Here is a 17,500-nt window from a genome sequence, read left to right as displayed (position 1 = left end):
TATTTGTTACTTCCTTTTTGAAGTTGCTATCATTTTGCGACTTTATGAGTACACAATGTTGACGTGATTTGATTAAAATTTTAACCTGTGTGACAGTGGTACAGATGACACGTGTTGAGTAACAACGCATGCCTGACGAAATGGAAAAAGCGCCCAAGCCAAACATGAATTCTTCCGCTGTAAGTCTTTCCATATTCCGTAGACACTCAGTTTTCGCGCACATTGTAAACATCATAACGCAAGACTGCAGTTTACCGAGCGCGGACCGAGGTTAAGATAAGTAACCCTTTCCGATCACACACCCGGGGCATACACCCATTCAAGATTCTTGGGGTTGGGCACACCTTGCCAGTCAAACTCCCCTTACCGTCCTTATGGTTAGGTATGCTTTGACCCGTGAAGATCCGGGGTAAAATAGGTCTTCAGCAACCAATGCTTGCCGTAAAAGGCGACTTTGCTTGTAAGAGGCGACTAACGGGATCGGATGGTCAGACTCGCTGACTTGGTTGATGCATGTCATTGATCCCAATTGCGTGGATCGATGCGCATGATATTTATCACTGGATTGTCTGGTCCAGACTCGATTGTTTACAAACCGCCGTCATATAGCTGGAATACTGCTGAGTGCGGCGTAAAAACAACAAACAAATAAAATAAAAATGTGTTTAAATCATATCAGATCTTATATGTAAGATGTAGGTTGTGAGAGCCTTGGTCATTGATTCTAGTATTAATACTGCTAGTATTTTGTTTGACAGCTGATAGATTTGAAAGCTGAGCTGTACCGGAAGCAGGAAGAGTTCAAACAGTTGAAGAATACAACAGGAACGCGAATCAAAGGAAGAACACAGGAAAAGGTAAGCTGAAATTGATGTCAATACAGTAGAGCACTGTTAATTACATACTATATTTATCAGAAGAAGTCCTTCAATGACGGCTAGGATAAGAGCAATTTTTGGCCCACAGTAAATGTCAGATTGTATAGTTACCGAAAACTTTGACATATTGGTCTGAAAGTTATCAGACATGTTCAAGTAACTGATAACTAGCCTTCTATATCTAACACGTTTAAGTTTGGGAATTGTGGCATGATAAACTCCATAAGATGAATTCTAAGATGAGTGAAAAGAACTGATTTTATCATGTTTGTAAACTGGGGCTGGCTAAAAAGATCAGCAATCGATGGTTATATTCCCCTGTGACGAAGTGGAAGGGGGATATAGGAATTCAATCGGTCCGTCCGTCACATTTCGTTTCCAGGGCAGAACTAAAAAATGATAAGAGATATCACAGTAGACACAATTTATTGATAACATCTTCTTTAATTACTGTAAAGGCGACATTTCAGTATAGACCCTCATACTGTTGTCAAGCAAGGCTGATAACGGTATAAGCCTTGCTTGACAACAGTATAATGATCTATACCGAAACGTCTCCTTTTCAGTAATTAAGGAAGTTGTTATCCATAAATTGTGTCTACTTTGTCATCCGTCAACTTCTAAGTAATGCATGCCTATCAAACAATCAATGAGAAATATCTTAACCAAAGTTGGCATAGATAGGTCTAATGGTAAACTGGTGCCTTTTGATAGTTTGGGATTTTACAAAGTTTTATTTTTCGAGTTTCCATGGCAACGACTTTAGACTGAAAATGGCAGTAGAGCCCGTTTTCAGAGCAGATCTCGAAAACCGTACACAACCAAACATGTCATATTGGTGGGGGAAATGAGTATTTCATGCATGTTAATATTGATTTATCAATATTTATTTGTTGAGGAATGTCTTTGTGTGTTTACTGGCTGAAATACATATGCAACTAATATATGACAAATATCACTAACATCAGATATAAATTTGTCTATTTTGTCTACAATAAACACAGAAAGCTTTGCTTTATTGAGCATGTTGGGTCAAACATGCAAATATTTAGATAGAAATTGCGAGATTCATATACATTTCCACAGAACAGATGACACTGTGCCACCATGTTCTAAAGTGTAAATATATGAGGAGTAACATGTTTATGTAATAGGCTCAAATTTTATCTAGATATCCAGAAAAAAACACAAAAAGGTGTGGCCAACATGTGTAGTTTAACATAGCCATCTTAAGGGTGTGGCAAACATGTGCAGTTCAACATGGCCATCTTAAGGGTGTGGCCAACATATGTAGTTCAACATGGTCATCTTAAAGGTGTGGCCAACATGTGCAGTTCAACATAGCCATCTTAAGGGTGTGGCCAACATGTGTAGTTCAACATGGTCATCTTAAGGGTGTGGTTCACTTGTCCCCAGACAACACCTGACCTGTTCAGTCGGAAGAACAAGGGCGTGTTGGAGCGGGCACAGCGGGACCTGGAGGAGAAGGTGGAGGAGGAGGATGTGCTCGTCAGGTCAAGGTGAGGTCATGAACACGTGTAGTTCTTCTGAAAACATGTACGGGGGCTCGTGATAAGGTACAGTGTTTTAGTAACATAAAACAACTGAAAAAACTTCTATGAGTCAATTTTTAATCGCAAATGATTACAAAAAATGTTCATAGAAAACTCATTAACAAAAATTAAATTTTACTGTTTTTTGTAATATTGGTAAAATATTGAAAAGTCCTTACAGCAGCCACATTAAAAAAAACAATTTATGGCCATTGTTCATTAATTTTTGTTCAAAATGTAATGGAATTTCTTATATGTTTGTCTTGTAGTGGAAGACATGTACATGATGTATACATTTTTTGCTGTGTATAAAATTTTGAAGTTGAATTCACCTTTGTGTTTTGAACATGTTCATAAATTTTCAAAATGCATATTTGGCTCTGTGAGCTTCTTTTTCTCAGAAATTGTTGGACCGAGGAAGCTGTACTTTGGCATGCATGTTGCTTCTTAGGATGAAACCATAGCTGTGGTGTGGATCGATGCTCATGATGTCAGTCATTGGATTGCCTGGTCCAGACTTGTTTATTAACAGACCGCCATCATATAGCTGGAATATTGCAGAGTGTGGCGTTAACAAAAATACAAAAAATCAATCACCCAGTTACTGGTTATTCTACTGTCGTTCATTATTGTAATGCAGTACTAGTCACGCTGTCTGGGATACTACCATAATTAGCAGTCAACATACCTCCAAGCTGATCCAGGGAGTAAAACCGACTAATAAGTCCAGTTTCCAGCCTTGCCAGACTAGGCTGGATTTATGGAGTTATATTTCTTTGCATAGACCAGTCAAAATGGCTAAAAATAATAAAAAGCAGGTTCATTAACATGGTGACTCATACAGATTTCGGTCGACCTTGTTGTTTTTTTACAATAAAGATCTTGATTATCGATCAAATAAAATGCAAGTGATATGTAAGATGGAATCAGTTGAAGGGACATTATAAGGGACATAACTCGTAATAGCCTCTGGTAGCGCTACGATCAAGCCACAAAATTCCAGCCTAGTTCCACAAGGGTGGAAACTGTACTTTTATTGTCTGTTAACTCCCTTGCCAAGGGAAGATGTCAGGTGATCATTGTAGTGTTGGATTTTTCTGTTAACTATCTTGCCTTGGAAAGGTGTCAGGTGGTCATTGTAGTGTTGGACTTTTCTGTTAACTATCTTGCCTTTGAGGGATGGCAGGGTGTCATTGTAGTGTTGGATTCATCTGTTAACTATCTTGCCTAGGGAAGATGTCAGGTGATCATTGTAGTGTTGGACTTTTCTGTTAACTCCCTTGCCTAGGGAAGATGTCATGTGGTCATTGCAGTGTTGGTCTTGTCCGTTGACTCTCTTGCATAGGGAAGATGTCAGGTGATCATTGTAGTGTTGGATTCATCAGTTAACTCCCTTGCATAGGGAAGATGTCAGGAGATCATTGTAGTGTTGGATACATCAGTTAACTCCCTTGCATAGGGAAGATGTCAGGTGCTCATTGTATTGTTGGATTCATCAGTTAGCTCCCTTGCATAGGGAAGATGTCAGGTGCTCATTGTAGTGTTGGATTCATCAGTTAACTCCCTTGCATAGGGAAGATGTCAGGTGATCATTGTAGTGTTGGATTCATCAGTTAACTCCCTTGCATAGGGAAGATGTCAGGTGATCATTGTAGTGTTGGATTCATCAGTTAACTCCCTTGCATAGGGAAGATGTCAGGTGATCATTGTAGTGTTGGATTCATCAGTTAAGTCCCGTGCATAGGGAAGATGTCAGGAGATCATTGTAGTTTTGGATTCATCAGTTAACTCCCTTGCATAGGGAAGATGTCAGGTGATCATTGTAGTGTTGGATTCATCAGTTAACTCCCTTGCATAGGGAAGATGTCAGGAGATCATTGTAGTGTTGGATTCATCAGTTAACTCCCTTGCATAGGGAAGATGTCAGGAGATCATTGTAGTGTTGGATACATCAGTTAACTCCCTTGCATAGGGAAGATGTCAGGTGCTCATTGTATTGTTGGATTCATCAGTTAACTCCCTTGCATAGGGAAGATGTCAGGTGCTCATTGTACTGTTGGATTCATCTGTTAACTCCCTTGCATAGGGAAGATGTCAGGTGCTCATTGTAGTGTTGGATTCATCAGTTAACTCCCTTGCATAGGGAAGATGTCAGGTGCTCATTGTAGTGTTGGATTCATCAGTTAACTCCCTTGCATAGGGAAGATGTCAGGTGATCATTGTAGTGTTGGATTCATCAGTTAAGTCCCGTGCATAGGGAAGATGTCAGGAGATCATTGTAGTGTTGGATTCAACAGTTAACTCCCTTGCATAGGGAAGATGTCAGGTGATCATTGTCATGTTGGATTCATCAGTTAACTCCCTTGCATAGGGAAGATGTCAGGAGATCATTGTAGTGTTGGATTCATCAGTTAACTCCCTTGCATAGGGAAGATGTCAGGAGATCATTGTAGTGTTGGATTCATCAGTTAACTCCCTTGCATAGGGAAGATGTCAGGTGCTCATTGTAGTGTTGGATTCATCAGTTAACTCCCTTGCATAGGGAAGATGTCAGGTGCTCATTGTAGTGTTGGATTCATCAGTTAACTCCCTTGCATAGGGAAGATGTCAGGTGATCATTGTAGTGGTGGATTCATCAGTTAGCTCCCTTGCATAGGGAAGATGTCAGGTGATCATTGTAGTGTTAGATTCATCAGTTAACTCCCTTGCTTAGGGAAGATGTCAGGTGATCATTGTAGTGTTGGATTCATCAGTTAACTCCCTTGCATAGGGAAGATGTCAGGTGATCATTGTAGTGTTGGATTCATCAGTTAACTCCCTTGCATAGGGAAGATGTCAGGTGCTCATTGTAGTGTTGGATTCATCAGTTAACTCCCTTGCATAGGGAAGATGTCAGGTGATCATTGTAGTGTTGGATTCATCAGTTAAGTCCCGTGCATAGGGAAAATGTCAGGAGATCATTGTAGTGTTGGATTCATCAGTTAACTCCCTTGCATAGGGAAGATGTCAGGTGATCATTGTAGTGTTGGATTCATCTGTTAACTCCCTTGCATAGGGAAGATGTCAGGAGATCATTGTAGTGTTGGATTCATCAGTTAACTCCCTTGCATAGGGAAGATGTCAGGAGATCATTGTAGTGTTGGATTCATCAGTTAACTCCCTTGCATAGGGAAGATGTCAGGTGCTCATTGTAGTGTTGGATTCATCAGTTAACTCCCTTGCATAGGGAAGATGTCAGGTGATCATTGTAGTGTTGGATTCATCAGTTAACTCCCTTGCATAGGGAAGATGTCAGGTGATCATTGTAGTGGTGGATTCATCAGTTAGCTCCCTTGCATAGGGAAGATGTCAGGTGATCATTGTAGTGGTGGATTCATCAGTTAACTCCCTTGCATAGGGAAGATGTCAGGTGATCATTGTAGTGTTGGATTCATCAGTTAACTCCCTTGCATAGGGAAGATGTCAGGTGATCATTGTAGTGTTGGATTCATCAGTTAACTCCCTTGCATAGGGAAGATGTCAGGTGATCATTGTAGTGGTGGATTCATCAGTTAGCTCCCTTGCATAGGGAAGATGTCAGGTGATCATTGTAGTGTTGGATTCATCAGTTAACTCCCTTGCATAGGGAAGATGTCAGGTGATCATTTCAGTGTTTGATTTGTCCGTTAACTCCCTTGCCAAGTGAAGATGTCAGGTGCTCATTGTAGTGTTGGATTCATCAGTTAACTCCATTGCCAAGGGAAGATGTCAGGTGATCATTGTAGTGTTGGATTTGTTGTTTGTGGTCCTAGGTCATTTCCATTCATAGCTTGGTCCCCAGTCACACGTTAATGTTGTGTACCTGCGTTAAACAGTATGTTACATTCACCTGTCTTGTTCTGTCATTTAACAGAAGAGCTTTAGAAGCCAAGGCCAAGTTGTATGACAAGATCTCTTCCAGTTCTGAAATTCCTGGTAAGTATTTTATAACCCAATACTTCATTGCTTCAAATAGGTATAGTATTTTAATCACCAAAACACACAATGCCAATTTAGAAAGTGGTCAAATGTAACAAATGTTATATTTGGGATAACACTTTCTGAGTAAAGTACAGATTCTCGTACGTTTTGGGTTGAGTCCCGTCCGGGATTCAAACCCACACTGCCAGAAAGTGTTATCCCAAATATAACATTTGTTACTTCAAAACAGTTTACAAATTAACTGCCTGCCCACCTGCCCGTGGCTGGTAACTTTCCTGTTGGGGTGCATGAAATTTTTCTCCACCTGACAGACCGTTTGGCAGATAATTTTAAGACAACTTACGAATTCATTTTTTTCATAACTTCTTGTACATTCTCAAGTAATTGTTTGCATAATTTCAACTGAATCAAGACAAAATTTTTCAGTACTTATAATGCCTGAAGGCGGGCAGGATACTTTGAAGAAGGGCAGGCAATATCTGTGGGGCACCTGCCTGACTGTCTTGCTGGGTTTTAGAACTATTTCAAGCACTGCACCAAAGCAGAATAACATTGCTTTGATGTATTTCAGAGGAAGATGGCAGTGGAGTGTTCCTTGTTGATTTCCAGAAGAAAGTTATTGACAATATTGTGGAGGCCAGAGACAGGGAGTATAGCCAGGGGAGACAACTCCCTGCAGACAACCAGGATGAGGAAGAGATGCTTTCCGAGACTGTTCCTCCACCATCCGATCCTCAGGAGGAGTGGTAAGAAGTTTAGGGACCCGCCATGATAACTTCACAGAATGCTTATTTAACCATAACCCAAGGATATGTAGACAACAATACGAAATAAGGGACATTGTTAAAGGGGAAGTGTACACGCAAAAATCACTTTCTTTCTTTTTCTAAACAAAACGCAATTTTAGAATTAGTTAGTATCTGTGTTTGAAAATATACACTCATTTTTTTCACAGTGAAAGTAGGAAGCTCACAATAGTACGAAAGTGATATGCCGTTATGAGGCCTTCGTTTTACGAGCAAAATAGGCCTGAGTTATCCCCCTTAGATTATGACGTAATTGGTGCCAATTCAACTGGGTCCCTGTCTATTCTCAACGCAAAAGATATCAAGGACCAGTTTGCGGTAAAACAACATGGTCTACGACACACTTCGGCGCAGTGGTGACTCAGCATAACACAATTCTGGCTGGCATCTGAGATGCTAGAATCACAAAACTATACCTACACCACGTGAAGCGGCTCTAACAAAGCATGATGACGTCATAATGTTTATCAATTGGCACCAATGACGTCATATTGCAAGGGACATAAGCCATGGTGTTTTTGTTATGGAAATAGAACACTTGGTAAATGTGAAAAATATAAATCGTTTTAGTGCAAAAAATATGTTAATTAAATATGATGTTTTTATATTTTTGTCTATGACACTTCTATGTTAACACTTTTAATGTGGAAAAAGTACAAGAAAAAAAGGTTCATTTCCGTGTGAACTTGCCCTTTAAGCAAATAATGCAACACAAGCCCCACCCTAACTATTATCAGCCAATCAGCAAACAGTAGTCGGCTCTGAAAACATAAACGCAAAAAAACATGCCTGGTTAGCCAATCAAATGCCAGGGATTCACTTGTAATTTATTCATGGCTGCTTTAATCATGTTATGTTATTTGCCAAATAATGGCTGATGTATCTCTGCGTTGCTCCATGAAAAAGTTACTGATATTGACTTGTCTCTACATCTGTGTAGTCAATATTAAAATCATTCATAGAGAGCAGCACACTGATACAGTTACCAGAGCTACAAAGGCAGAATTGTCTCTACTCTATGCATGTTGACCAACTTCAATACTTGTAGTGTCACAATATGATATGGCCAAATGACAGAGGGGAGACAAGATCTGATTGTAAAACTCCAGATTGCTAAAGTATAGGAAGACATGTCTAACATCATGATCATTTTCTTCAGTGGGATATATCTCCATTTCTATCTTGTTAATACCCGGAGTTTTGAGTCATGGGGACTGCCCTGTCTTAATATTCAGGAAAACATTTTTTTTCAAGCAGAACGATCATTTTTACCAGTCGAGTAAATGTATGGAGGGCTCAATTTTGAAATTAGAACTGTGCCAATCTCACATTCAGACAGCCATTTTGACAATCTTATTAAAATCATACCTTAGTTCTCGCTACCGCTAAACAAAGATCTGAGGACATCCAATTACGGGTTGCGTCTGACTGACTTGACGCGAACTTTGACCGACCAATGGAATGACCAAGCAGAAACCAACTTTCTCTTTCAAATTGGCGACTACGCTTCGAAACATATGTTGACAAATTCTCAATTACAAATTTGAAACCTGAACAAAAAATCATTCTGGAATGACAAATAGATGGTCTAGAATGTAAGGATTCAGTCGTTAAACCCGTAACTATCGTTCGGAATACCCCATGTTAAAGTTTTCGAGATTGCATGATTAGAAATCACATTCAGACAGTCACTTTCATAATCTGGTAAGCGATGCACTGATTGGTCGGATGAAAGGTCGTTCTGACGTGACCCCTAATGGGATGACTTCAGATCTTTGTTTAGCGGTAGCGAGAACTAGGATCTGATTTTAATGAGATTGGCCATTTTGATTGGTTGTTGAGCTCATGAGTGTGCGTATTTTGATATTTTGATGATGTTTTTTATCAGATCAGAAATGAAGATATAATACACTGGATAATAGAGAATTGTGTAACGTGCATGAAAATATACTGAAATCTTGCCTCCCTTCGCTAGGGTGGATTACACAGACTCTTTGGGCAGATCTCGGCGCTGTATGAAGAAAGACTTGCCACAGTTGATCCAACAGGACAAGGACATGGCTAAAGTCAGAGGGTAAGTGACACAAGAAGTGTCATAGCAATGGTCGTACCTTCCTGGTAGGGCTGGGATGGGTAGCGCGGATACTCTGGTCAGGGGGGCCCTGAGTAGGACCCGGGTACCCACAGGACTCCCCGGACCCGTGGTTAGTCATATGATATGATGTATGGTTAAATGACAATAACAATAAAACTCCATGATGACACTAGTAAAAGTCGCTAATGTTCACATATCTCTCTGACTATGTGCACATTCCTTCCGACTTTTAAATGTTTGAGTGAAGACAAAGCTTTAGTCAACTTCAGTGTGTGCACAATCAGATCGATTTATACAATATCAAAAGAATGTTTGCCAGGCCTCTGGTAAAACAATTTCCAATTGAACATTTTGTACTTATCTCTTGAGACCTACAGTGGGTACCCGGTAGGGTCAGGTAATTGGGGCTCGCGTACCCATCTAGTGAACATGGTAAATTAGGACTCGTCCCAGACCTACTTCCTGGCCATGTTACCAAACACAGCTGGCAAATGTAACTGCTACAAACATAAAAATTCACAAAACCAATTCATTAGCTTTTATCAACCTCCAGTGACGTCATCCTATTGTTCTCCAGTCAGGTTAAATCTCATAAACAGGGATGTTGTAATGTCCCAAGGATTTTATACAATATACCAGGGATTTTATACAATACACCAGGGATTTTATATAATATGCCAGGGATTTTATACAATATACCAGGGATTTTATACAATATACCAGGGATTTTATAGGATACTCCAGGTTTTGATGTGGTATATTACCCCAGGGATTTTATGCAATAAACCAGGGATTTTATGCAATATACCAGGGATTTTATGCAAAATATCAGGGATTTTATATAATATACCAGGGATTTTATACAATATACCAGGGATTTTATGTAATATACAAGGGATTTTATACTATATACCAGGGATTTTATATAATATACCAGGGATTTTATGCAATATACCAGGGATTTTATAGGATACTCCAGGTTGTAATGTGGTATAATATACCAGGTATTTTATACAATATACCAGGGGTTTTAGATATTTAAAACCTATCCTTGGGATGAAACCTCAGAGCTGACAAACCTTCGGCTTTATCCTGTGGATGCAGGATGCATATCTTAAGGCCCCTCGGATATGCTTTATCCTGCAAATAAGCATGATAAGGGACCCACAATTTATTATTCTGAGAAGGGTGGGAAGCAAGATGTCTGTTAAACAAAATCCCTGTTGCTGAAACCATGAATGAAATCTGAAGTGGGGTGTCTTGCTTTGTGCTGCATTGTTGCTGCAGTGTTGCTGCTATTTGTGCATTTGTCCTCATAACATGCTATAACGATGAGGTGACATGTCTCAAAACCCTGTTCCTCAGAATGTGGTTTTGTATGTATTATTGGCTAGTAACTGCTGTTGAAATAGACATAGAAAACTATGTTGTTGTTTTGACCAGTGCTGGTTTACTGTGCACCTTGATACTTTGTAGGGAGGACTCAAGTCGACCTCCTCCCCCTGAGGATGAGGACACACCGTCCTTGATGTCCAGCGACATGCATCGTGAGCTGCTGAGACAGAAGTGGGAGAAGGAAGAGCAGGAGGCCCTCCAGCAGTCCAACATACACTACTCTAATGTCCAGTTTGATGGTGAGTTGTCAGCAAAGTATACATTCTACCGTATTCGATGTAATAAGTGCCCACATGCGATATTTGCTAATATATTGGCTAGTGAACAATCCCAATCAGCACCCCTTCCGATTGATCAATGTACACAAGACTTATTTATTCATGTATAATATGCACTCGTGTGTTATGTGCATCCTTAATTATGGGCAATTGAATTCTGGAAAATGTACCTGTCGTATGTAAACATTTCAGGCTGTCAGCTTTTCACCAAATAATATTCTAATAAGAGCCCCTATTTCTAATTTTGAGAGCGCCCTGGGTGTTTATTACGTCGAATACGGTATTTGTTGTCTGATGCATTACATGGCTGCACATAAAGAGAGATGTGCTGGATTCAGGTTTGGGTGTTCCAATCGTACCCAAAAGGCTGTGCAGAGTTGCGTCCCTTAGACATGGCGGAATCCTTGGATCTTGGGTTGGCATGTCAGATTCATCCTGATTAAGATTCTTGATTTGTCAGCCCCCTACCATGTCCCTTGACCACACCTTTACCACAAGTCTATGGCATCGGGTTCAAATCCCAGGACCCGTGAAGATCCGGGTTAGATAGGTCTTCAGGAACCCATGCTTGCCGTAAAAGGCGACTATGCTTGTGGTAGGAGGCGACTATGCTTGTCGTAGGAGGCGACAAATGGGATCGGGTGGTCCGGCTCGCTGACTTGGTTGATGCATGTCATCGATATCGATCCCAATTGCGTGGATCGATGCTCATGATATTAATCACTGAATTGTCTGGTCCAGACTCGATTATTTACAGACCGCCGTCATATAGGTGGAATATTGCTGAGTGCGGCGTTAAACAACAAACAAACCAACCAACCAACCAATGCTTGTCATAGGAGGCGACAAACAGGATCGGGTGGTCAGGCTCGCTGACTTGGTTGACGCATGTCATCGTATCACAATTATCGGGATCGATGCTCATTATGTCTATCGCTGGATTGTTTGGTCCAGACGCGATTATTTACTGACCGCCATCATATAGCTGGAATATTGCTGAGTACGGTGTTAAACAACAAACAAACATCAAAACCCAGTTTTGCCCACATTATGATCTCTAGTTTTACAGCACCATGTCATTGCCTGTGGGGGCTAAACGTCATTGACCTGCATGGCTTAAGGATTTTCCTTCACAGTATTAAGCTTGGATTTTCCTTCCTCATTAAGCTGACATGCTGAAATAGATACTGCTCAAAGGAAACTTAAGTATCCAAGACATTTTTTTATGGTGCTTGAAGACCAGTTCCTGCAGATCAGCCTTAAGTTTATTGTATTCCAATCAGGCCTTGAGGGCTTCAGGTAGTGAATTTCTAATTGCAGCTTTTTGTTTGTTGTAGAGATCCGAACTCATGGAGTTGGATTCTACCAGTTTGACAAGGACACTGACAAACGTCAGGAACAGATGGACACACTGAACAAGCTGAGGGATCAGGTCGGTAAAGTAGCTTAAGTGAGAAAATAAGCACTGGAGGCAGTTTTCAGTTCCAAAGACTACCTCCGTGGTCTGGTGGATAGAGCCTCTGCCTGGTGAGCAGAAGGTTGGGGTTTGATCCCCAGTCTGCTCCTACCAAGAGACGTAAAAGATGGTACTTGTTGTTACCCTGCCTGGCGCTTGGCATTAAGGGGCTAAAACAAGGACTGGTTGGCTCGGAGTCAGTATACTGTGGCAGTCAGTTATCCTGTACAACTGTGACATGGTATCTCAGTGGGCTTACACTATTAAACCGTCATCAGTCTGACCAGTACAAGCTGCCCCACACAGCCCCTCGCACGCACGCGCACATGCACACACACAGTCACTATATGAGTGTTATAATCTTGAATGTCATGTTAAGCCCATTTTACCTCGCCACCTCAGCAGCCCATGCTTGTAGTAAAAACAGACAATGCGTGACCTTGCTGGTTGTGTGTTATCAGTCCCTGATAAAGAAGATTAATGCTCATGCTATCAATCATTGGCATACCTTGGTGAGTGAGCAAGTTGAATTTTAACATCGCATCACCATTATTTCAGCCATATAGTGATGAGGATCTGTCTTGGATCGTGCACAGGCCCCAAGATGAATATCCTGAAAGATGACCTGTATTTTTCCAAACTTTCTGCTCTACCTCTGTCATCATAATATGTGTGTTCTGTGTGTTCTCGCTTGTTGGGATGCTGGGTAAGAGCCTAGGTCCCCGGTAACTTATGCTGGTCGTTAGAGGTGACTAAATGAATCAGGTGGTCAGGCTTGGTAACTTGGTTGATTAAATGTCAGCATATTTGATGCTCATGATGTTAATCACTGGACTGTCTGGTCCAGATTTGATCATGTACAAATCACCATCATCATTGTCATATTGCTGTGTGTGCATTAAACAAACAAAACTAAATTTAGATAAACGAGTGAGTGAGTAAAGTCTTACATCGCTAAGCAACAATTGTCCGGCATTATCCCGGCAGACACCAGAAATAGGCTTCACACATTGTACCCATGTAGGGAATTGAATCAGACCTTTGACTTGATGAGCAAACACACTGACCACTAGGCTACCCAACTTCACCCATTAGTACATGAACAAACACAATTAACAAGAGTGACTTCTGCTGAAAAATTTGTGAGTTGTTGCGTGAATCTTGATGAACAAGAGTCAACAATATCAAAACCAACTCATGCCAGTCTGGAAATAATCGAGTCAGGGGCTGCAAAACCAGTGGTTGATAGCATGAGAAACAATCACAAACATAATCAGCCAAGTCACTAATTGTAGACATCTTACACTCATGTCAATAATTATGCACCCTTGAAGATCCGGGTTAGACTAGGTCTTCAGCAACACATGCTTGCCGTAAAAGGCGACTATGCTTGTCATAAGAGGCGACTAACAGGATCGGGTGGTCAGGCTCGCTGACTTAGTTGATACATGTCATCATATCCCAATTGCCTAGATCAACGCTCCTGTTGTCAATCACTGGATTGTCTGGTCCAGACTTGATTACATACAGACCGCCGTCATATAGCTTGAATATTGTTGAGTGTGACATTAAACAAACAAACAAAACAATCAATAATTATGTGGATGTTACATCATGGCGTCTATCGCTTCAACTGACCAATCAGCTTTAACAATGCACACATGTGCAAGTTTTGGAAAGTTGTAACAATGTGGGTAGTTAGCTACTGATGTCATTGTGTGTGATACTGTCATAGACGTGGTAGTTGTGTATTGCAGACGGTAGATGAGCGAGGTCGTCGAGAGAGGCTCAAGGAGAAGAGGAAGGCCATGTTGGATGCTCGACTTGCCAAGGTCAAACAGAGACGCAGGCTGAAGGAGGGGGCGCCACTAGCGGAAGAGCCAGGTGACTTTTATAATCAACAGGCCTGACCCATTTGTTTTTTTATGTTACAGCCGACCCTATCTAATTTTTACAAAATTAATAATGAATAACTGTTGTGTTTGATTGAGCATTAGCCTTGTTTAGCATTGGATTTTTTATAGACCGCCGTCATATAGCTGGAATATTGCTGAGTGCAGCATTATACAACAAACCAAACTAAACTCAAGTTGTAATAAATATTGATGAAACAACACATCATGAATGCAGTATCTATTTCACTGATCTGGGCGGTCAGGTAGCCTTGTGGTTAAAGCGATCGCTCGTCACGCCGAAGACCCAGGTTCGAATCCCGACATGAGTACAATGTGTGAAGCCCATTTCTGGTGTCCCCCGCCGTGATATTGCTGGAATATTGCTAAAAGCAGCGTAAAACCAAAACTCACTCACTCACTCACTATTTCACCGATCTGAAAGCCACATTATTTCCAACTTGGAATTAACAGAAAAGGTATTGATCAAGAAAAATATTCATATGCAGTGAAAAGATTTCTGGGATACAATCCTATTTAGCAACATTTATCAACCAATCAGATTGCAGCGCACACTCCATTTTACAAAGTTTTATGAAATTAATGTTACAGATTCCTGTGAGACATATGCCTATAATGATCCATATTTAAAACAATCTGTTGAAGCCACTGAGGAGGAAGAGATTGGTCCCAAGCTGGAGGAGATGCTGTCGGGACAGAGACGTAGACCAGAGAGGACGGAGGTGAAACAGGAGAACCCTGAGGTTGAGCCTCTCAAACGAGACGACAGCTGGAAGAAGGACGCACCCGAGAGAGAGTGGGACAAGGGCAAGGAAAGTGAGTGCTGCATATTGTTTTTTGAGATTCACCAGTTCTGTACTGATCGTAGTGTTTGTGTGGGTACTGCACATTGGTTTTGACATATACAAGTTCTATATTGATCGTAGTGTTTGTGTGAGTGTTGCATATTGTTTTTAGACATACACCAGTTCTGTACTGATCGTAGTGTTTGTGTGAGTGGTTTTAGACATACACCAGTTCTGTACTGATCGTAGTGTTTGTGTGAGTGTTGCACATTAGTTTTAGACATTCACCAGTTCTAAACTGATCGTAGTGTTTGTGTGAGTGTTGCACATTAGTTTTCGACATACCAGTTCTATGCTGATCATAGTGTTTGTGCGAGTGTTGCACATTGGTTTTAGACATACCAGTTCTATGCTGATCATAGTGTTTGTGCGAGTGTTGCACATTAGTTTTAGACATATACCAGTTCTATACTTATCATAGTGTTAATGTGAAGGCTGCACGTTGATTCTAGAAATACAAGTTCTTTTCTGATCATAGTCTTTGTACAAGTCCTGAAATTGAATGATTGACGTATATTTTCTTTTGTCAGAAACCCTGGCATTCAAGGAAGAGAGATACTTCTCACAGCGTCGGGATGAACGGCTGAACGAGTTCGCGCCACCTTCTGCGTACTTCGACTCTCCTCCAGTCAGACAACCACCAAAGACTAAATCTGCCTTCGGGAAACCCTACAATATATCCAACACAGACTTAAAACCCAAAACTGTTGTATTAACCAGAGAAAGTATTCAAGCTAAACATCAACCTCAACCAGAGATTGTTGATGTAAGTGCAATACCTCTACCAACTAACATCAGGAAAACCGATTGTACATCGGAGGATAACAGACAAGATGCTATGAAGACCAGCATGATTCCTAAGGCCCCAAGTGCACCACCTGGCCTTGCCCCACACGTAGACTTCTCTGTACCTCCCCCGGGGTTCCAGCCACCTCCCCAGTGGGGCCCCTGTCCTTCAGTTCCCCCAAGCTCGTCAATGTATCCTGGTCATGATGGTTTCCTGTCCGGGTCAGTCATGGCAGGGGTCGGTCATCAGTTACCAGACACCTCAGTTCCACCCCCGAACACCTTTATCCAACCACCTAACTCATACGTCCCGCCCCTAAACAGCTCAGTCCAACCACTGAACACCTCGGTCCCTCCCCCAAATACCTGGGTCTCGCCACCTGGTGTCTCATTAGGACCTCCAGAGTCGACACCAGCAGATGCGACAGAGGAGCAAGCAGACACTTCAACACCGTCTTCATACCCGATACCTCACACCCACAGTTCAGGAACTTCTGGAGCAGATGTGATGGAAAAACTTATTTTCGTACCCCGGACAGCGGTTCTGGATACCCGTCTAGTCCAGAATGAGGACAGTGATGCCCCAACCGTGTGCGGTGGTGTTCCTGATGTCCTGGCCCAGCCCTACCAGCCCGGCAGCTTCATGGCCGCCCTACAAGCCCAGCATCAGGCCACCGAGGACCTAGCTACAGCATCACGCGAGAAGGCGCACTTCCGAGGTGGACCTGTCATATATAAACATGAACCAGTTGTGACGGTCACTGAGAAGGCTGTGGTAGAATCAGAGCCTGTGTCATGTGAACAGTCGACTGAAGATGTAGTCGCAGCCTTCTTGAAACAGATTAAGGACAAAGTGTGAACATGTGATTGATAGTTAACTGTAACTTATTGTCAAAAGAATAAAATTTATGAAATACCTGAATGTTTTGCTAAATGAAGGCCTCGTTGTTTTCTGTCTGATTTTTTCAGACAGAAGAAGCCTGGTTGTTGTTTCCTTTATTAAGTATCACGGTTCAGCAATATCCCAGGTATATCACTCCGACCTGTAATAATCAAACCTGACCCAAGCAAACCAGTGGTTGACAGCATGCTTAATGTCCCTAGGCGTCCGGGTAGGAAGACACACAATCAGCCAAGTCTCACCCGTTATAGCATGTCCATACTATCTTGACATCAGTGATTACCAAATGGTAAACCCCCAAACAGACCCAGGATCATACACTTCATCTCTGACTTGTGGCTTATGTCGTGTTAAGGCTCATGGGTACAATATTAGAAGCCCATTTTTCTGCTGTGATATTGCTTGAATATTGCTAACTGTTGCGTAAAAAATACTCTCTCACAGTGGCTTATGAAAGAATATCATTTGCCTTCATTTGTGTTTTATTTACAGAAGAACAGTTCTTATATCAAAGTTTTAATAATATAGCTTCACCTCATTGCAGGTTAAATATTCACATTCCCCACAAAATGTTCCATCTTCTGATCACTGGCACTAGTGGATCCGTGTTTTCTTAAAAGAGTAGGGTCCAATT

General features: G+C 41.4%; 1 protein-coding gene across 1 annotated transcript; it reads left to right on the top strand.

Moving 5' to 3' along the window:
- Positions 1 to 28: 28 nt before the first annotated feature.
- Positions 29 to 16,827, top strand: LOC139474407 (coiled-coil domain-containing protein 174-like). Its single transcript, XM_071257420.1, has 11 exons — positions 29 to 179; positions 759 to 857; positions 2,295 to 2,398; positions 6,324 to 6,385; positions 6,963 to 7,137; positions 9,173 to 9,271; positions 10,769 to 10,926; positions 12,303 to 12,397; positions 14,179 to 14,305; positions 14,980 to 15,150; positions 15,710 to 16,827. Exons 1-11 carry the CDS (start codon positions 129 to 131, stop codon positions 16,822 to 16,824), a joined length of 2,256 nt encoding a protein of 751 aa, XP_071113521.1. The 5' UTR covers positions 29 to 128; the 3' UTR covers positions 16,825 to 16,827.
- Positions 16,828 to 17,500: the final 673 nt, after the last annotated feature.

The sequence above is a fragment of the Haliotis cracherodii genome, unplaced genomic scaffold, assembly GCF_022045235.1.
Source record: "Haliotis cracherodii isolate W230 unplaced genomic scaffold, xgHalCrac1.p SCAF_3, whole genome shotgun sequence".
NCBI lineage: Eukaryota > Metazoa > Mollusca > Gastropoda > Lepetellida > Haliotidae > Haliotis > Haliotis cracherodii.
The sequence above is the reverse complement of the archived record's forward strand: the minus strand, read 5'-3'. Positions and strand labels throughout refer to the sequence as shown.

Bases quoted from the DNA above. Each gene is read 5' to 3' on its own strand.
- LOC139474407 (XM_071257420.1), top strand. From the start codon at position 129: ATGCCTGACGAAATGGAAAAAGCGCCCAAGCCAAACATGAATTCTTCC. The intron at 2,399-6,323 runs GTGAGGTCATGA...GTCATTTAACAG, and splicing joins GATGTGCTCGTCAGGTCAAG to AAGAGCTTTAGAAGCCAAGG. The intron at 15,151-15,709 runs GTGAGTGCTGCA...TTCTTTTGTCAG, and splicing joins GTGGGACAAGGGCAAGGAAA to AAACCCTGGCATTCAAGGAA.